At 37.0% G+C, this 21,946-nt stretch overlaps 1 protein-coding gene and 1 long non-coding RNA gene across 4 annotated transcripts; one reads left to right on the top strand and one right to left on the bottom strand.

Moving 5' to 3' along the window:
* The first annotated feature begins 2,190 nt into the window (after positions 1-2,190).
* Positions 2,191-20,984, top strand: LOC109108691 (von Willebrand factor A domain-containing protein 5B2-like). 3 transcript variants are annotated; one of them, XM_042718888.1, is made up of 22 exons: positions 2,191-2,312; positions 4,670-4,815; positions 4,907-5,122; positions 6,608-6,833; positions 7,762-7,919; positions 9,087-9,218; positions 9,804-9,928; positions 10,042-10,218; positions 10,527-10,637; positions 11,769-11,971; positions 13,985-14,099; positions 14,757-14,942; positions 15,075-15,309; positions 16,403-16,680; positions 17,626-17,857; positions 17,974-18,279; positions 18,371-18,505; positions 18,623-18,751; positions 19,227-19,277; positions 19,595-19,670; positions 19,743-19,860; positions 19,943-20,984. In XM_042718888.1, exons 2-22 carry the CDS (start codon positions 4,674-4,676, stop codon positions 20,510-20,512), a joined length of 3,921 nt encoding a protein of 1,306 aa, XP_042574822.1. In that variant the 5' UTR covers positions 2,191-2,312; positions 4,670-4,673; the 3' UTR covers positions 20,513-20,984. The 3 variants fall into 3 exon arrangements, with proteins under 3 accessions (XP_042574822.1, XP_042574823.1, XP_042574821.1); XM_042718889.1 differs by having other exon boundaries at positions 15,072-15,309; positions 16,535-16,680; XM_042718887.1 differs by having other exon boundaries at positions 15,072-15,309.
* Positions 4,334-6,701, bottom strand: LOC122136267. The gene is made up of 3 exons (XR_006154060.1): positions 6,565-6,701; positions 4,899-5,100; positions 4,334-4,806 (listed from the first exon to the last, which is right to left on the bottom strand). It is a non-coding gene; the product is annotated as an uncharacterized LOC122136267 (long non-coding RNA).
* Positions 20,985-21,946: the final 962 nt, after the last annotated feature.

The raw sequence follows: 21,946 nt of genomic DNA, 5'->3' as shown, positions 1-21,946 counted from the left end.
AAGGGCATTTTGTTGAGTTATTTAGTGTTAACTGGCGGTGTAGCATTTGCATCTAGTTTCTTTACCTGCCACTGCCATTTTCACACCTGTTTTCAGAGCTTCTGACAGAGAAGTGCTGACAACACATTGATTTATAAACTTAAACTGTTATAAAAACAAAATGAGCAAAATTCACACATCTAATGTATATAATGTACTAGAAGATGTACGTTTTTACCTTCATAATCATGACTGGTATCATAATCAAACTAGAGTCTGTATTTGGGACCATCGGCCTATGCCAGCTGTGAAGGAGAGCGTTCGGCAGGATATCAGCGCCTTCTACTGGACAATGACGACTACTGTATGAGTTTTAAAATTTGATTCCATATAATCTCTAAAAGAGGTTTATTAGAATCATCAGTTCTGCAAAAGCCTGTGGCAAGTATGTAAGGGAACCCATAGTTGATTAATTTATTAGCGAAATAAATTATTTTGGGTGAAAGCCAGTAAACGTGGAGTAGTAGGTTTCTTGTAAAAAGGGAGGGTTCTGGTGAACCCAAAATTTCTGTTAAATCAATTAAATTTGGTTTACACTCGATTTCACAATTTTGTTAGATTCTCAGTTAATCAGGCCATGTTCACTCAATCTCGCTGAACGGTGCCAAAGAAATGGCCTGATGGTTAGAGAGTTTGACTCCTAACCCTAAGGTTGTGGGTTCGAGTCTTGGGCCGGCAATACCATGACTGAGGTGCCCTTGAGCAAGGCATCGAACCTCCAACTGCTCCCCGGGTGCCGCAGCATAAATGGCTGCCTACTGGTCCAGGTGTGTGTTCACAGTGTGTGTGTGTTCACTGCTGTGTGTGTGCACTTTGGATGGGTGAAATGCAGTGCACGAATTCTGAGTATGGGTCACCATACTTGTTTGTATGTCACGTCACGCACTATAGAAAGAGTAAGAAAACATAAAATAAATAAATAAATAAATAAATAAATGTTTGACTCTAGTCTAGAGGGCCCTAAAGCATATGTTGACATCAAAGAAAATTGTTCTTGTTGTATTGTACCAAAAATAAATTAGCCTTGTGGGTTAATCTATTGGCTATTTGATTTAATCATCTTAATGCATTCACACTATTTTGTTTTTTTAAATATGTATCCTCTCACATGCACCTTCATTGGCAATTGCATTGGTATTTTTCAGCTTTTCAGCACAAATATCATATTTATTGATTATCCTGTCTGAACTGTCATCCATACCAGATAAATAAAATGAAACAGAAGCATTAAATGCTATCTAATTATTCCATCTCCTGTCTAAACTCGCAAAATGGATCTGAAAGTGATAGAGCTATCCATGGTGCTGAACATACGAACCACCAGTAGGTCATTTCAAATGAATGTTAATATGATGTTCTACTGTTAAACGCCTCGTGCCTGGTCTTACTCATCAGACCAGTCATTTTGATGTTTTAATATGAACCTTAATAGATTTAAATTTTTCTTTTCTTTTTCTTGAAAAGTTGTCTCCCTCTGGTGGGCCTTTTAAATCAAAGACAAATAAGCAAAGCAATCTCACTTCATAGTGCCTGATCAATAAAAGTTTTCACATCAAATTGTATTATTCAAATGCAGAGCAATAAAGCATGCAGCAGTATTTGATGATATTATAAAAAATAAGAAAACAAAGCAAGCAATACTCTTAATAAATAAAATAACTGAAATATAAAGACCTAAATGTTTATGTGACCATTTAACAATTACGTAGAATATAATTAGAAGGTAGTTGCTCGTTTAAAGCAACTGTACATTAGCTTTTTAGCTTGAAATGTCATTTTAAAAAATTGTTCTTATTTCCAATAATGCGAATGGTTTCTGTTTTTCTCCCATGCTCCACCTAAACGTCTGCTTTGGGATTATGGGAATGAAATTTCGCGAAAAGGGCGGTTTGCTTTACTGCAGCAATAAATGCCCTGTACAGCTTATTTTGACTTTTGGCTGAAACAACAGCTACTGTGACTTTGCCTTCGTGAAAACATACATGAGCCTATATGAAATGAGCAGAACTCGTTTTCAGCAAGCAGAACTGTTCATGTCACACGTTGCAGACACACGAAATAAAATGACAGCAGTAAATTATAGAGACTCGTATAAGCTGCATTTGTCCTTGTTTCCCTGCGCGCGCGTGCGTGCATGCGCGCTGTAGTGAAGTGTGGCTCGCGCTCGAGTCCCTACAGTCCGCCCAGAGAGAGTGACAGATGGAGAGAGACCTGTAACACGCCATCGTCCGATTCACAGCAAACCGGGCTCAAATCAACGAGCAGCTTATCAAGTAAGTCAAAACTCGACGTGAACGTAAAGTGCATACTTTTATCCTTTTCAAAACATAAAACATTTCAGTCGTTATTGTTTGTTATTAATCATGCGGACACCGATGTTATGGAAATTAACATGCTCAAATGCATGTCTACAAATAATGGTTGATAGATTTGCCTAAACTTTACTGTTGACGAGAAAAATAAAAGTAACTGAAATGATATTTAATTTTTTTGTTACCGATATGATTCTCATCATGAAAATATTACAAATGATTCATGGCACAAAGACCTCGAAATTAATTTTAGCAACTTCCGCTTATCTTTTATCTTTTTGTTTTGTAAATAGAATTTCACGTCCCTTTCTTTATTTCTGTAATGACTGAGCTCTAAAACTTGAAATAATCTAATTTCATTTAAATGCATTTAAACTGATTTGTGCAGTGTTTTTTTTTTTATTAAACAAGTTAGTGCAAGATGTGTGTTTACCCAAAGTTGGCAAATCAAAAGAGTATCTTGAATCCTTTCCTTGTTTATAATTTTTTTTTTTAATTGACAAATTTGGATAGAATCAGTTAATCACATTTTCTGAAGCTTAGTTACTTCTGTTGCATCAGCAGATATATTTATATTTGTTTGTTTTATTCAGCTTATAAGTAATATTTTCTCTATCATCTTATAAATGCGATCTCTCCTTACAGAGAGTTGGAACTAGTTTAGATTGTGTAACTGGAAACGCTACTCTGACTCCATCAGGTCCATGTAACTATGAAATAGCACAGCATCATTAGACAATTACTACAAAAACTACAAATCAGTTCTCAAAATCAAATCTTCCCACCTTCATATGCAATGGTTTACTTAGCAATGCCTCTTGCATATAAATTTTTTTTTTTTTTTAACTTCTGTGGCATTGTTCCATATGCTTAATACATTTATAGGACACTGCGAAGCTTGACCAATTATTACTATTATTATTATTTTTTTAAGCTATACAAACGATTTATCTAAATGCATTTAGAAATTTTGTTTCAAACTATGTTGGCCAGAATACAAAATATTTAGTTGCAAAACAACTTAAAGTCAGCAAGTCAAAAGTGAACCTTTAATCTTCGTAAGAGCAATTAACTCACAAACACACACTAGTGTGGTGTTTGTATTCATGCATGCTTGACATTTAATCACGGGCACAGTAAATCTCAGTAAGTGGACTTGAGTCCAGGTGGCAGGTGTTAGTGCACCTTGTTCAAGGAGCACCTGAGAGACCTTGTGAACAGAACAAACATCGCTGCATCATTAACCAGCGAACCCAAAATTCAATATTCTCACATTAGATCAAAAAATTATAATGCTGATAATACCAAATTACAAATTTCAAGATTTCAGATTTGATCATCTGAATTTGATCCTCTTTCCTCTAATTCTTGCATCTGTAGCTCTGCAGAGACAGCAGGCCGTTGACTTGAGCATTACGCTTGCTGCTGATGTTTGTATGCATGTGCTGCTGCACTATTGACCAATCAGTTAATGTTTGACACGTACATTCCCACTGTGACAGGATGAGTGCCGCCCGGTTGCCAGGCAGCATGCGGGGTGGACACGTCCAGTAGTGTGAATAAGAGGTTGTGTCAGCTCTTAAAATGTTTCATGGTAGCTGAAGCAAATAATCAGATGGAAATTTGCTGCTACTGAAACGTTGTCTGAGATTCGGTTTAGAAAGTTTGCCCATTTTGTACCAGCCCATTACATCTATTTAAAACAGTCTAAAACTGGTGGTTTTGCAATAAAGTTTTATTTGAGTATCAATATTGATATTCCATTATAGTTTTCATCAGTTTAATTTAATTCTATTTTTATATTTAAGGTTTTAGTCATTTTGTAGTGTGCTTTTTTCATGTTTATGATTTTTTTTATTGTTTTAAAAATGTGTATTTTGTTAGCATCAAGTTTTTTAGTACTTCAAATTAGACTAAAGAAAAATGAGAATTGAGAAATGTTACATTAACAACTCACTGAAATAAAATACGTTTTTGCCTAAATAAAATCTGTTTTTTAACATTTAGGTTTTTTTTTTTTTGGTTTAGTTTACGATAATAACTCTGGCTGTAAAACTTCTGCTAAAGATTGTTCCAGGAAAATTGTAAATACAAATTTTGATACTGATTTTTTTAGATATATTTGCACAGTATATTGGGTGCTATTCATCCTGACTTTTCTTAGAGTGTAGTTAGCAAATGTACTCTCGTGACTACCAAAGACAACATTTTAATTAAATGAAGCTTATTAATTATCATGCTTAATATTCTTCAGGGAACTCGTCCATAACATCCTCTTAACAAGCATAATTAGCTTACACAGATGATATTCTCTTAAGGAAAATGCCAGGATTGAAAAATCGCACCACCACACGCGCCCCACTTTTGCTGAAGACATCTGACATCACTTCCTGTGCAAACGGCTGCTCTCTGGGCATCACGGCTCATCTCACATATGTGAATACTGACCCTGAACCTGTGGAGGGTAAGAGATCATGCACACATACTGCAGAACAATTCAGATAAGTAGAAAAACAAACACTTGTCATCAAAATAAATCCTTCTCACCCGCTCAGGTGTGTTTGTGTATCCTCTGGGGGAGAAGGAGGTTGTGGTGGGTTTTGAGGCAGTGGTGTCCGGCAGGCTGGTCAGTGTGGAGCTCCAGAGCCGTGGGAAGCTAGAGGACTGCTGTCTGGACTGCTGCCCAGGATTGGCACTGCACACTCAGTGTGGTCACAGCAAGGAGTGGGGATGCTGTGGAGGAACAGGTCTGGAAATACAGTGCTCCAACGGTGAGCATTTTACCCTGTTAAGGTCCAGTTCACACCAAGACTGATAATGTTGGCATCCACACCAACGGACGATAATGTTCTATGTTTGTATAGACCATATACATCAGAGAAACAAGCAAGCAGTCATCTTTAGAATATTGGAATTGGGATTTTAGCTGGTGGATTTACTTATTGTAGAGTTAACGCAAGTTAATGAGCTTTATAATGTTTGAAGCAGATGCCACAGCAAATGTCAGTAGACCGGGAAGATTTTAAAACAAGTAGTTCATTCATAAATTTGTTAGATCCGTGCTGTTAATGTTATAGTTGTGGTGTGGGCCTATTATGTAGAAGCTTTCAAGAATATCTCTTTATATAAACACACAATTCTGACTTTTGTGAGATAAAAAGTAGCAATTACCAGTATTTTTTTACTCCGTGGTGGAAAGAAAAAAACATTATTTTAATATGCTCTAAAAAAGATGGTTCTGTAAAGGTTCTTTACACCTAGCAACTGTTCTTTTTAGAACCAAATCCTCCTGAAGAACCCTTTCATGGCACAGTGGTTATTTGTGTTAGCATTAAGGGTTCTTATTCCCACCTTTTTGCTTTTCAAATCTGTAACTGTCAAAGAGCCTAGTCATCCAAATGCACAGACTGTCAACACTCTCAAGAGGTAAATTATTTATTTCTTAAAATGTCTATAAATTGAACTTTCAAACTGTAACTGGTTTCCTACCAATCATGTCTTTTTCTCTTTTTAGTTGTTTCAACAGAAAGTTGTGACCAACTCTGTTCAGTTCTCTATCAAACATAATTGCTTTTACCTGAACGAATGGAGGAGACACATTGTAATAGTACTTGCCCACCGAGTCAGAAATTTTCATGTGTTTTTTTCATGTTCGACATCCTTTCCTATCAAAACGCTTGCTATGGTTGCAAAAACGCAGAAAATCGAACCTGATACAAATTTTTTATTTAACTATTTTTTAACATGAAAAAAATTTTTGGACTCAATGGTGTATTTCTACCCAGTTTGTCAAGATTAAATAAGAATGTTAAGGTTGGCAAGATGCCTCATTACGAAGTTATTAAAGGGTTACATAATCTACAAAACCCAGCTAAGAAAAGCATGACAAAACATGCCATCACTGAGATTGAAACACTGATCCCAGATCAAAATGAATGCGGCATTTACAGTACTTTCTTTGTATTGTCAGAGGCTTTTGTCACTGTAAACAAAGAACATGCTACAGAAGTGTATTTGGCGTTCTCGTAAATCTTGTGGTCTCCTTACAGTGCTTTGTTCTTGGCCAGCCTAAAGTATGCAGGCAGCATTCATTATTTCAGAGAGCCGTGTTGGCTCTGTGCCTGTTTTATGGCCCTTAAATTAATACACAGATTTTAAATTAATCTCACTTTAGGGTTCTGTCTTCGAGAGCCAACATTTGGTTTTTACTTACATTCAGGTTTTTGAGAGATTTGTGTACATTTTTTTTCATTTAGGTCATCTGTTGCTGGATGAGGACCTAGAGAGGAGCACTTTCATTGTGAGCACAGGCCAGATTGGACCGCTGGAAATTGTGTCCGTTGTCATCAGTACCACTCTTGAACTTCCGACACTTGAAAATGGCGCAATCCGTCTGGTTTATCCCACAGTGCTCACACCTATAGTCAGATCGCGGATCCAACCAGGAAAGAGTGAAAATGGGGGGAAATCAGATGAGAACAGGTAAAAGTTAATATCTTTAAGTTCTCCTTTAGTGTAATAATTACAGTGGTCCTAAAAATTATTGGGAAACTTTAGCCCCACTTTAAAATGTGTCGTCTTTGCATTGCATAAAATATTAACAAATAAATTTTTAAATTCAAGTTAAAAATGATAATGTATATATATATATGCTGTTCAAATGAAGACAAAATCATTATGTTCATAATAATTATGAAATGTATAGGTTTTAGGGCCAGTGTATATTCAAATTCCTAAAATATATGTATAACAAACTCTACTATTCAAAAGTTTGGGATCAGTAAGATTTGTTTATTTTTGACGCTCACTGAAGCTGCATTTATTTGATTGAAAATACATAATATTGTAAATTATGATGTTATAAACCATAATATTGTAAAATATTATTACATCTAAAATAACTGTTTTCTATTTTATTTATTTTAAAATATATTCCTGTGATGCAAAGCTGAATTTTCAGCAGCCATTACTCCAGTCTTCAGTGTCACATGATCCTTCAGAAATCATTCTAATATGCTGATTTTGTACTCAGAATATTTCATATTGTAAAACAGCTGTGCTATTTAATTTTTTGTAGAAACCATGAAGTATTTATTTTCAGGATTCTTTGAATTAAAAAAAAAAATAGAATTAATCAAAATCATAAATGTCTGGACTCTTTATTGTAAATTGTAATCAATTTAATTAATCCTAGCTGAATAAAAGTATTAATTTATTTTATCTTACTATACCCCAACCTTTTAATATGTGTAAATAAACAAAATAACAGCAAAATCACAAAGTAATAAATATTGTGTAATAAAACACCCTTACTCTTTCCTTGATAATTAGATTTACAACATCTGAAAAACAAATAGTGAAAATTGTGGGTTTGACCTCCCTAGAATTCCTTTTCACGTCTCTCCTTCAGCCCGACTACGTGCTTTGGCAGCGTGTCTGGGAAGCAGGAGAGGATGCTGGGAGTCGGGCAGCAGTGCACACATGCTTTGCTCACCAGCACTGCCACAAACCTCTCGCCTTATCAGCTCAGCTTCCAGCTGCTGGTTCGAGGAGCTTGTCTGCTGGCCGGTAACATTCATATCTTTCTCTGCAACCTATCCAACATAAGTCACTTTTATACTACAGCAAGGTCTTCAATGTAAAAGCAGAAACAGTCTAGAACTATGAAATCCAGAGGAGTAGACACAAGGTGAGTTTGTCTCTTACCTGTCTCTTTCTGTGACAGAAGGACAGAAGAGACCCTTTTTTCTGTTTGTTCATGCAGGTTCAGCTTGTGTTCTGAAATAATCCAGTTAGCGTAAAACTTGGCATGGACATCAGTGATTATGATAGATATCAGTGCGCCTGCCAGAAGGAGTCAAAGCATGTCTGCAAGAGTGTGTGCAGAGAGAGTGTTTGGCTCAGGCTCCGGGCCACTAGCACAGAGGAGAGAGATGGAGGCAGGGTGATAGAGAGTCTTAAATCACAGTGCAGCAGTGACGCCATTCAAATATCCAGAAACAGTATACTTCAGTATGAATATTGTACTCTTTTAATACCATGGAACACTACTGTTCAAAAGTTTGGGGTCTGTATTATTTTTTTTATTTTTCCAATATTCTCTTATGCTTAGCAAGGCTGCATTTATTTTATTCAAAATAGAGTAAAACAGTAATATTGTGAAATTTTCTATTTGAATGTATTATAAAATGTAATTTTTATTCCAGTGATGCAAAGCTGAATTTTTAGCATCATTACTCCAGTCTTCAGTGTCACATGATCCTTCAGAAATCATTCTAATATGCTGATTGGCTGCTCAAGTAACATATCCTATTATTTTCAATGTTGAAAACAGTTGGGCCGCTTGACATTTTTGGAAACTTTTATTTTTTTTTAAGGATTCTGGTGAATAAAAAAATTCAAAAACAGCATTTTCCAGAAATTGACATTTTTATCAATACCTTTGAGCAATTTAAATATTTGTTAAAGTATTTGTTTTTTTTTTAATTAAAAAAAAATCCTTTTTTTATGCATTTCTGGATTTATATCAAAAGTCTGTCTGAAATGTAATTAATTTAAATGTCAGGATCAGTCTTCACTTGTGAATCTGTTTTATCATATCTTTAGTTCCTCGAGGCTCAGATGTTAAAGATTCCCACCAGCATAATGTTCTTTCATAGCAACTAATCAAATCAGTGCTGAAATGTTGGGTAAACAGACTCTGTAACCCTTCTTAAGCTATCTCTGCGTTTTCAGGTCTGGAGAGCCCTACCCATGCCTTGCGTGCAGACGCTGACCCCAGTGCACAGTCTGCATCTGCAACCTACATCACGCTGGCGGAGGAGCATTCATGTGACCGACATCTGGAAATAATACTACACCTTAGCGGTGAGAGATGACTGCACATGTTAAATCATAAGCTGTTTGGCATTTTCCAGTTATGCATGCCATATAGCTCATATCTGCTTGAATGCAGTTAAAAAGTAAACAAGCAATCTCTGTGTTCAGTTTACATTTCAGTAATATGTTATAAAGCAGCAACAAACTCAGCATAAAATTAGTTTGTCCAGCTCAAATCATGTTACAGAATGTGTTTTTTTACAGCTAACATTAATGCAATTTATAGCAACAAAAACTGCTGATGCCTTTAGCAATAAAACAGTTGACTTTAAATTGGAAGATTGCACTTCCTCTCCTACAGTTGCCAAACTGAGCATTGCAGTTTCACTAAACTAAAACTAAAAAAAAATAACTCAAACTAAATAAACTAATAAATAAAAAATAATATAAATATTTTTAAAAACTAATAAAAATGATGAAAATGCACAAGAAAATTTATAAAAATTGAACAAAAATAAAAATAAAAACAAAAAACAAAAAATAAAATCTAATTCAAAAAATATTAACAAAAACTGTAATAATGTATCAGTGATATTATAATCACCTGCAAGTCGCTGTCACTGTTGCCTGCAGAGCCTCACAGCCCATTGGTCATCCTAGAGAGGGGCAGACTCACATTTAGTGAATACGAGCAGCAGATCCGTGCTAGACGTGATTTCATTCGTTTTGCCCGAAAAGAGGCAGAGTCTGAGAAGAGGGTAAGATTATTGCTATTAGACACCTGCATTGCTGACTTCATTTTAATTGTTTTTTTAAGAACTTCATTGAAAGTATTATGTAGTTGTTATATCATGCGTGCATGTGCCTCCAGCTGGAGTTCGTGCGAAGACGCTATCACAAGGATCTGCTCTTGAACCCCGTCCTGATGCTTAACTTCTGCCCAGATCTGCTGTCAGAACCAACAGAACTGCAGCAGGCCAGCAGAGAGCTCATCTTCCTCATTGACAACAGCAACACAATGACGCAGCACAACATCAACAAGATCAAGGTTCTTGCGATCTCCTGCATGAGCAGCTGCTCTTCTGTCACTAAATTTTGGCTTTTTGCGCTTTTTGTTCTTCAGTACATGATTTTTCCCCTCAAACTGTTATTATCTGCTATAATGCACAGATCAGTGGTTCTTTAAATCACTGTTGCCATCAGAATTTAGCAGCTCTTGTTTAAAGCAACCTACAGCAATTCCACCTACAAAGCTAAAAACAAACAATATCATCTGATAGGATTCCAATCTGAATATACAGTTTACGCCAGTTGAAAATAACCATAAATGTTCCTGTTTCTTCATATCTTTGACAGGAGGGAATGTTGGTTGCTATCAAGAGTCTGCCGACCCGCTCTATACTGAACATCACTGGCATCTGCTCTACAGTCAGGCCTCTTTTCAACTCCAGCAAGCCCTGCACAGATGTGAGTCTTTCTCCAGTCTTATCGCATTGCATTTATTTTAGGAGAAACTGAACCTCAGAAAAGATGGAGATCACACAGGGTTCTGGATTAATGTTTACCTTTGAGTGACCTGCTGATAGCGATCTCTGTCCTGGTTGCTACTACTGGTTGCCATGACACTGCAATATCAGGTTGAAGCAGGTCCAGGGTCTGGTAGGACAAATTGTTTTAAAACAGCGCGAGCCATATGGTGCTGTCATGCATTTTACGGGATGCAATGATCAAAAACAAACTTGTTTTGCTCCATTATGCAACCACTGCTCTTTACTTTTCATCAAACAGAGCATCTCTAGCCCTCGGCTGCTCTTTGAATACTTTTGACTCAAAAATGTTACGTTTTGATTTTTTTTTTAATTGTAACTTCATTGAAAATGGTACAAGACTGGGGGGCCTTTGTGGCATTGGCTATGTGAACACACAAAAATGTTGGATGTGATTGGAAAAGACCAAAAGGTCATTAAAAAGTCACAATTGTATTCTTCATGGTCAAAAATGACTGCCATAGGAAATGATGGGAAATATGAAAATACAGATTCTTTTTATACAGAAAAAAGCACTGATTTAACTTATAGGACAATTCTGGGTTTAATACAACTTAAGCTTTACCAAATGAAAACTAGGATTTATTATGGTCTCCAGATGCTGTTATTTTATGTGGTCATATTTAACCCTAGAATATTACTTTAAATGTCACTTTGGTTAAATTTTGCCAGTTATGAACATATAATATTTTACATTTCGAGGAAGTCGTGACCTATATATGAAAAGGGTTGGGGGAAGGTCCCTTTTCTTGCCTTAACATATAATAAAATGAGAAATACTCTGTTAACTCTGACATGTAAGGTCTAAATGCTTTTTTCTTTTACTCATCTGTGTATTCAATTTTGTATTCATGTCAGTGTTTATTTAAGTTATTTCCTTAATGTGTAAAACTAAAACATGTTACTGTAAAAACCTTGTTAATTGATGTTCCAAAAAAAAAACAAAAAAAAAAAAAACAAACAGTTCACTGTTTTTTTTATTATTATTATTTTTAGTAGTAGTATATCAGGGCTAAAGGGACTGTCATTCTCTCCCTCTCTCATTCTTCAGAGCACAGTGACTCAGGCATTGGACTACATCCAGAAGATTCACACAGATCAAGGTGGTGCTAACCTGTGGGGGGCACTGTCCTGGGTTTATCGGCAGCCCATTCACCGCAGCTGCCCACGACAGCTCTTCATCATCATGGATGGAACCTGCAGCAATGTAGGCCACGTTTTAGAACTGGTCAGGAGGAACGCCTGTAACGTCAGGTAAAAACTGTAATGTTAGATTAAATTAGCATAGAAGACACCATGCCAAAGGTATTTTTAAAATATAGTTTTTTTTATTTTATTTTATTTTAATACTTTTAGCAACATATTAAGTTTTTAGATCAGCAAACACTTTTAGAATTAGCTTAAAAAATGGCTAAGCACACACTTCACATCAGCAAATATCTCTAAAACAAGTTTTAAAACCAGCTCCCAAATATCACTCAGACCAGCACCTAAAAACCAGCTCAGCACATTTCACTCCACTAAACTGCACATAACTGCACATTTTACGTCAGCAAACACCTTTTTCTTTCACAAGTGCACAGATAACAAACCCATTTGCCACAATTTGCGATATCATTACCCTACTTAACAAAACCTCAACTAATTACATATAATAACACAGTAAAATAACATACCTAATTAGAAGTAAGAACAGCATATTATACATTATATGTAAATATACATAATATACAAAATATGTAAATAAAAAAATAAAAGATGCTTTGCTTTACTGTCTATAGACCCAGCGAGTACATATCGCATCCTGCTTTTAAAGGGGTCCTGTTAAGCTTTTTCACTTTTTCAACTTTAGTTAGTCTGTAATGTTGCTGTTTGAGCATAAAAAAGATCTGCAAAGTGACAAAGCTCAAAGTCCAAAAGGAGATATTTAATTTAGCAGAAATCACTTTTCAAAAACTATAAGAAACGACTCGTTTGGACTACAATGCATATTTTCCAGAAGGCTTACCCAAGGCAGACGAGCTTAGAGTGGTTACAATCATCCGGGTTTAAATTGCGCTCAAATTGTTTTGATTTTGACTCAATATTTACACTGAAGCTCGCAGGCAGCTATGGTAAGAGGCATGACATTTCCCGACCAGGTGCCGAGTGCTGCCAATCACAACACACACTGGCCCAGCTAACCAATCACAGCACATTTCGTATTTCAGAAGGCGGCCCTTCATTTGATAAAGGAACTATTCGAGCTGTTCAGACTGAGGAGAGAGGTATTGTAATAATGTAAAATATGTGAAAAATGTGTTTTTCGAACAACCTAGTATGAGAGCCTGTTCTAGTACACCCCCAAAACAAAATCAAATCTTTGTAAAACAACATAATAGGACCCCTTTAAAACAAGCTAAACACTTTTCACTTCACAGCAAGCAGCCATAAAAAGAAGCTCAACAGTTTTCACACTAGCAGACACTTTTGTCACCAACTAAACACTTAGGGCACTTAAACTCCGATCAATTTTATCTAAGGCACTACCATGGAAACACCCAATGCCTCGATAATGTATCTAAATCTAAAATCTAAAACTCACTGAGCCAGTCAGATGGGAAACAGCTGTAATCCAGATTCCAAACATACTTGTATTTGCTGCAGTCACTTCCAGTAAACAAAAATAAAGCTGAGGTTGACAAAAATTGTTTCATCGTACTGTGCTTACATTATAGGGCACAAAATGTCTCCTCCCGTAATACATTGACTTATATTTAGAGAGAAATGCTCTTCAGCAAACACACACACACACACACAGGCATATATAGCTTTCACTGTACTGGAACACAGACTCGTTATTGATACTCGGTCAAGACATTTAAAAGCCTTCGACCCAGGCGAAGCAGACCTGAATTCCAAACAGCTTGTGTGTGTGTGTGTGTGTGTGTGTGTGTGTGTGTGTGTGTCGCCTGGCTTCTGTTTCTCTTCAGACATTTAATTAGTGAAATGGTGCAGATTATTGTCAGGGGAATACTAAACATATTCTCTTTTCCCTCACATCGGAACATTGGCAATCCATCACATGCATGTTTCTTGAAATATTTCTGCAGACATGAAACCATACATATGCCTATATAATCCACTGTAAAAAAGAATATGTCATAACACAGGTAGTTGAGTGCAAATATACAGTGTCTTCATGTCATACAAATGCACTATATATAAAGAGCCAGTGTATTTGCATTGAAGTACCTCTGTGTCAACATATTCTTGGTGTTGTTCCAGGTGTTTCGGTCTGGGTCTTGGTCCTCAGGCCTGTAGGAGGCTACTGCAGGGCGTTGCCAAGGTTACAGGAGGCAGTACAGAGTTTCTCAGGGAGGAAGAAAGGCTCCAGCCAAAGGTGTGAGAGTTCACAGCGCCCTCTACAGGGACAAAGACAGAACCGCTATTATAAACTCAGTTTAAACAAGTATTTAAGTATTAAAATAATTTTATATTTTGAATAGTAATACAATAAAATATTATTTATAACTATTTTATTATTATAAATAATATTAAATTGTATTATTTAAAATATAAAATTAAATAAATCAAAGACTACTATTACTATTTAGTAACTAATAATAAGTAAAAATATATTAATACTATTTTATAGTACTATTATTTAGTAAAAAAAAAAAAAAAACTATTATTTAGTAGTAGTGGTAGTAAAAAATAATGATAATAATAATTATTATTTTATTTTACAGAACAATAGTTAAATAATCCTAATATCATGGCCTTAATATTAATGGTATTAATGGTCTTAATTTCTTTGGTATCAATTGTTACATTGTTATATTTTGGTGAAAACAAAACTATGGTACCTTGAAATATACCATGGTACTGAAATTCTTGTACCATGGTATTTATTTTTAACTCCAATAAACCGCGTTTAAAATAAGTACTGCGGTACCATGTCCAAAAAATATGGTAGTACCTTGATAGATTTCTAAAAAACAATTTGTCTATTTCTGTGTTGTAGTATAGTTATCAGTGTTTTGATTATTCTCTACAGTTGATTAAATGTCTAAAGAAAGCTCTGGAACCTGTGTTAATGGATGTAAGGATTGATTGGTATGTGCCGGACAATGTGGAGGCCCTTCTCTCACCCAATGAAATTCCTCCACTCTACCCTGGCAACTGCCTGATTGGCTACTGCACTCTATATGACGTGTCTGGATTCAGGACCCAGAAAAGTGAGGTGAGAGACTGTACATTACCACACTTAGTTTCTTCTGTTCAATATATACCAAATGAAGGTGTGTTAATATAAATGAGATGCATACAGTTGCATAAAGTCTAAGTTTGTGTCTGTACACTTGCTCATAAGCAGGTGAAGCCTCGTCCATATAAAAGCCGTCCACGTGGTTCTGCAGGGTCGGTTTTTGAGCTCTCTCCCTCAACATCTGAGCTCCTTCAGCCTCTGGTTCCTCCGGAGGAACGAGAGAGAGATGCTGTAAAAGAGTGCATAGTGGAGGGAGACTTTGAAGAGGCGCTGCTGGAAATTTCACGAGAAATCTCTTCAGAATTCTCCTGCGCACATACCACCGATAATGCCGTCAGCCCTGGTAAGTCTATAGGATCTGTTTATGATTTAACTACATTGCATTGTGGGATACCACATAATGCGCTCAGGTCTTAGAAGTTGTAGTAGGTCTATTCCACTGATACAAAATTTGTGCACAGTGTACATAATGCATGCTTAAAGGGATAGTCCATCCAAAAAAGACACATAAGAAAATATTTAGAAAAATGTTTAATAACACTGCACTGCATCATATTTACTCAATGAAATCCAATACTTAGTTCTTAATTATTTAGGGGTACTGATTCCAAAAATACTGCCTCTTTGCAATTCTTAGCATTTTCTCTTTTGCCAATCATTTGTAAAGTGAAGAAGTCTTGTATTATTAAGTCAAGAAAGCAAGCCATACAGGCTTTGAACAAAATGAGGGTGAGTAATTGACAGAATTTTCGGCCATGTCCACACTAATACGTTTTCGTTTGAAAACGCATCTTTTTCTCTCCGTTTTGGCCTTCCATCCACACTGAGACAGCGTTTTTAGTCAAGGAAAATTGAGCTTTTTAAAAACGCTCTCCAAAGTGGATAAATTTGAAAACGGGGTTTTCACGTTGTAGTGTGGACTGTGAAAACGGAGGCTTTTGAAAACGATGACGCAAGTTTAGTCATGTGACGCATATACCAATATATATATACTGGTATTGTGCACGTTATGTGCTATGCACTTTCACACTATTGCTATAGATGTGTTACTTTGTACACTCCTTATATCACAGTCCTGCAAAGATGAAAGCAAATTTACTCGCGATCGAGAGTTGCGTTAGATCAGACGTACAATCGCGAGTGTGTGCGACCTGGTCAGTGAATGGAGAGTTCTTTTTGTAAATAAAATATATAAAATTTCCTGTCTGTTCCATGTGTATAATCTGCAGTGAGCTTTTTTTGAGGCTTTACGCATGCACAGATGAGACACTTTTGGAAAACGCTTGAAAAATGCTAGGACGGAGAGCGTTTTAAAACGAAAACCTTTTTCAAATGTATCCGGATTAATGTAGACATAGCCTTCATATTTGGGTGAACCGTCCCTTTAAAAAAAACATAGTAGTAGCCATTTCAAACATACCTTACGTGATCCGCAGGTGGCGACACTGACTACAGCACCAGTGATGTGCGCTGGCGTATTCAACAGGATTCGTATGTTCAGGATCAGTATGTGTTGACACACTGTTCTCTGAGCAGTGAGAAGGCCTTCTCATCTGTTTCTCCTCAAGCGGAGAGTTCTGTGCTGGGCATGGGTTCTCTGCCACATGGCTTGGAGAGAGTGGAGCCCACACAGGGTAGAGGACTCTCGCGCTGGGAATCTCCGTGGACTCAGAATGCCACTTCTTCAGGGGACACCGATTCTGCTTCAGGGAAGGTGACAGCAGCAGATGACATTTGTATTTAAGAATTCGCTACACATACAAAAAGGTTTACTAGGTTTGAGATGATGAGGAACATAAATTCTTTCAGGTGGGTCCATATTTTTGACTGGTGTCAGTGGTATTACAATTAACGAAAACCTAAACGAAAAACTACAAAACTAAAATTAAACTAAAATTCATTTAAATTTTTGAAAGACAAGTCGTTGCATCATTTACTTTTATGCATTTAGCAGATGCTTTTATCCAAAATGACTTAAAATAGATGAAATGTTTCAAATTTTATATTTATATTTTGTAAAGGCTCCAAATTTTTTTTACTAAACATGAAATTCAATGAAATCAATAAATTAGGATGCTAATATTTAGTTTAAAGTTGACACTTTACAATAAGGTCTCATTCGTTAACATTAGTTTGAACTAACAATGAATACTTCTATGTAATTTATTAATCTTAGTAGATTTGAAGCTAAGCATATAGTAAGCATATTTATAGCATACCATTTTAAAACTTGTTAACATGAGCAACGAACAACTATATTTTTAAGAAACATTAATAAATGGTGTTAAAAATATATTGCTCATTGCTAGTTTATGTTATGCACTGATGTTAACAAATAAGACTTTTTGTAAAGTGTTAATGATTAAAGAAATGGTTTACCAAAAGATAAAATTAGCACAAACCTCAGGCCATCCAAGATGTAGATGAGTTTGTTTCTTCATCTGAAGAGATTTTGAGAAATATAGCAATATTATGGATAGAGGACTCATACTTCAGCCACAAAAATCGGTGAATGAGTAAATTTTCTGCTCATTTCTGGGTGAACTATGCCTTTAAATAAAAACTAAACTGACAAAACAGACTTAACATAAAATAGAAATAAAAAAAAAAATGTCAAAACTATAATTCTAACTGGTAATCTCTGTCTATGTTTCTGTAGGCTGGCAAGCTCTTAGACGAGTCTCGTCGCAGACAGAAGGCACTAGCTCGCTCTGCTCTGGCGGGCCGTAGTTTCTCATCTCCGCAGGGTGACCTTGACATGCATCGGCTCAGGAGGGCGCTAGAGAAGGTCTCATTTGAGCAGGCTGTAGGGGGCCGACTGGAGGAGAGTGACACAGACACCCACAGCACTTCACGAGGAGGTCTATCCCGCCCTAGTCTGACTGACTCCAGTGAGGGAAAACAGTCTAATAGTTTATGCATTAACATAAATACACACAGATGCATTTTAAACACGTTCCAAATATTAAATCATCCTTTTTTTTTTTACCTACTATTCTCTATCCAGACGGCCTCCTGTTCCCTGCTTCCCCACTAGACTGGGACACCTTCACCGATCCTGAAGGCCTTTTTTCAGCTGCTCCCCCAGGCGAGTTCCAGGCTTCAGGGGCAGAGTGTCGCTCAGTCATACATGGCATGCTAGGAGGAAGGGCCGTATCCTGGGAGGTCCGTGTGGATCTGTCTCTTCTGTGGGACACCCTGTCAACCAGCACTGGGTCCTGGGATGAGATTATCCACCAGCTGACAGCAAGATCTGTCATCAGAGACTTTGAAAACATGGCAGAGAAAGAAACAGATATAGAAGTTGAAAGAGGTCTGATAGGAATAAGTTAAAAAAATGAATTTGAGGTAATAAACCAGCCGCACCATCCACATGTTTTTTTCCCCCTGTTGTCTGGGTGTAGGTCCTTCCAGACGGTACAGAATGAAAGCAATCCAGACCAGCAAAAGCTGTGGAATTGTCTCAATGTACACAAGCTTCACCACCACAGACACAAACGCGAGAAATCAACCTCAGAGCACACGCATACGACACACAGGTACACACATGCTGCAGCACAGACAATCCACACTCAATCTCACGGAAAGACTGTGACACAAAACAGACAAGCTAAACTACATGGCGGGAATGAAATTCTCCTGTGTGTGTGTGTTAGGTTTGTGGTTTGGGACCAGACACAATTCTCACTCTGGCAGCAGAAGACAGAAGTTGTGCTCGGTGGGATTTGGACACCGTCCCTCCAGCAGAGCCAGTGAAGAAACAGAAGACACACACACCTCGACAGGTAACTTAAAAGTTAAATATGCATGCCCACATATAGTAAATGTTTAAGTAACACACACTACCACCAAAAAAAATTTGCAAGAAGGAATACTTACATTTTGCAAGGACAAATTATATTGACCAAAAACGACAGTGAAGACATTTATGTGCTCTTTTGAATATGTAAGTCATCAAAAAATCTTTTAAAAAAGTTCCATGGTTCAACTAAAATATTAAGCCACATAACAGTTTTCAACATTGATAATAGGAAATATTATTTGAACACTAAATCAGCATATTGGAATGATTTCTGAAGCATAATTGTGACTTCGTATCGCACAATTCAGACTTTTTTCTCAGAACTGTGATAGAAACTCACAATTCTATGAAATAAAGTCAGAATTGTGAGTTTATATATCACAGTGCTGATTTATAACACGCAGGAAGCAACCCATGAAAATTGTGCAACTGAATTTCTATTGTTTTCTTGGACCCAGACAGAGACGACACACCTGCATCCCCTTGTAGCATGACATCCTGGGACAGAAGTGAGTATAAGAGAAGGAAAAAATGAATTAAGTTGCAGTCGCATTTGCGACGTATTAGTAAAATTTCACAAAACAATTGTGTAGTCAATAGCGTAGTGATGCATAAAGCATGGAGTCAATTTCAAACCAAGCAGCTTTCTGTTAGTCAGTGCTGTGAATTTGCATGACCAACTACACAAGTGAAATCTGTGTGGGCAACTTTGTCACCTTTATATCGCTCACAAAAGTGTGACTGCACCTTTATGACTGTCTATACCTTAAAAATGACCCAACATTTCATTGGTGAATTGTGGGAGTAATAATAGTGTGTCTTTCAGGCACAGGAGGAAGCATCAGTCCATCAGCGGTGTCTTCTCGCTCTCAGCGCTCTGTGGAGAGTTTCTTCGGGTCCAAGTCAGCGCTGACCTGCATAAGTATCATACTTAGCAATTAATTTATATCACACTGAATTTCTGTGTTCTCCAGGTTCAATCTGGGCAGACTAAAGGGCAATAATGGAAAACAAGCTCCTCTTAAACCTCACTGTCTTTCTGCAGAGACTGAAAGACACATAGAGACTGATACGCCTGACTACTTGACCCTGGTTGGTTGTAATTGCATACTGATTTACAACTAATCACCACCTAAAGTCGAAGTCACCTACATCTCCTTTCTTGTCTCCACAGGTGCGCCTACAGTTGGCATCAGGTGCTTTTCTGCTGTCTGAATCCTACTCGGAGTGCATACAGATCCCTCTGGACCGCCTGAAAAGAGCGTCACCGTACCTGAGCCACCGCAGTAGTCTGAGCCCCCCTTTCCGTTGTACCTCACCACCCACGTCAGCGAGACACATGCGAGACTCATGGTCCGACCCCTTGGAGGAAGGCTCTCCAAAATTGGTAGGTGGAGTTGTGCAGGCTGACAGTGGGCGGGGCTCTGAGACTGACACATGTGAAGGTCCTCCATTGGATCCTGCAGAAACCCATGGAGAGGAACTGGCACAGATGGACATAGAGAGCTCAAGCTGGGCCACGGCGGTGGCTCTGGCCTGGCTGGAGCACCGTTGTGCTGGGTTTTTTGTGGAGTGGGAGCTGGTGGCTGCCAAGGCAGATTTCTGGCTGAAGTGTCAATCGCTGCCAGAGGGGGTTGACCTGGCAGGGTTGAGGGCAGCAGCCAGGCAGCTTTTCCTGCTGTTGCGTCACTGGGATGAAAACATCAAACTGAATGTGCTCTGCTACAACCCCAATAACATGTGAGAAAGGACCCCAAGAAACATGTGAGCCAACAAGATTTGAAGCCTCAAAGATGAAGTTTTTAGGTCTTTAATTGAATTTAACCCTGTTGGCTAGACTCACAATTCAACTTAATAGCAGAATAGAATTCATCTAAGATGTCCTTCAAAATGGAGATAAAGGATTGTGAGTGTGTTCCAGTTTTTCCTTATGCCTAGACCACAATACTGTTCAAGCTTTGCCTTAATCTTTGGGCCTCGTTCTAATTATGCAGTAGAATGCAATTCACTGCAAATCTGACAGCACTTTATCTTAGCAATAGCAAAATTACTATTATGGGATGCTTTGTGAAACCAATCACCAACATGTTTAGCAGACCAAAATTACACATTCTTGCCTAAACTTACACTACCGTTCAAAAGTTTTGGTACAGTAAGAGTTTGTTTGTTTTTTTTCCATCAAGGACACATGAAATTAATCAAAAGTGACAAAAGATTTACAATGTTACACTTTCAAATAAATTGATTTCAAATAAATTTTCTTTTTTTTTTTTACTTTCTATTCATTAAAAAAAAATCCATTAAAAAACAATTTTCCACAAAAATATTAAGCAGTATAACTGGTTTCAACATTGATAACAAGAAATGTTTCTTAAGCAGCAAATCAGCATATTAGAATGAACGGTAATGTGACACTGAAGACTGGAGTAATCACAGTAATAAATTACAATTTAAAATATATCAAAATAGAAAATTATTTCAAATTGTAATAATATTGTATTTTTGATCAAATAAATGCAGCCTTGATGAGCATAAATGACTTATTTTAAAAATCTTAATGACCCCAAACTTTTGAACGGTAGTATACAACAGCTGTTTGAATTTGATTGATCTACAGTATTCCTTACTTTGGTCAAGTTTTAGACTAAATCGGACTTTATTTTAAACCACCTTTTTTGCATTGACTGACTCTGTCAGTATTACTCAGTTTAAGAGCTAAGCATATATACAGTCTAAACAACATTGGTAAATTGTATTCGAGTAGGCTCATTTGTGTTTTGATTTGTTTTTGACAGAAATTGAATTGTGTGTTTGCCAATGACTGCTTGCTTTTAGCCTTCTTGAGATATTTTGGATTTAGGCATTTAGTTTGTTCTTTTTTGGAGTCTGCTTACAAGCAAGAGTTTTCAGGTAACACCACACAAACAATCTGCAAAACCTGGGGCTATATTTCTCATGTTCAATCATAGGAAGAATCGGAACCATGGTACCTATGAATGTTATGAAATTATGACTTCATTTTCAATCACTTACAAATGTATACAATAAAATGCTCTGAATGATTCCAAATGATGCTTCTTCAGGTTTTAAGATACTGTTGTTTCAAATGGTAAGGGCTTTAATTGTTCACTGTACCTTCAGACTGGTTTTGCCCAGACTTTCATACCCATGAGCCTGT

The sequence above is a fragment of the Cyprinus carpio genome, chromosome B2, assembly GCF_018340385.1.
Source record: "Cyprinus carpio isolate SPL01 chromosome B2, ASM1834038v1, whole genome shotgun sequence".
Classification (NCBI taxonomy): Eukaryota; Metazoa; Chordata; class Actinopteri; order Cypriniformes; family Cyprinidae; genus Cyprinus; species Cyprinus carpio.
This window is presented reverse-complemented; position numbering and strand designations above follow the sequence as displayed.

Bases quoted from the DNA above. Each gene is read 5' to 3' on its own strand.
- LOC109108691 (XM_042718887.1), top strand. From the start codon at position 4,674: ATGCCAGGATTGAAAAATCGCACCACCACACGCGCCCCACTTTTGCTG. The intron at 4,816-4,906 runs GTAAGAGATCAT...TCACCCGCTCAG, and splicing joins TGACCCTGAACCTGTGGAGG to GTGTGTTTGTGTATCCTCTG. The intron at 6,834-7,761 runs GTAAAAGTTAAT...TCTCTCCTTCAG, and splicing joins GGGAAATCAGATGAGAACAG to CCCGACTACGTGCTTTGGCA.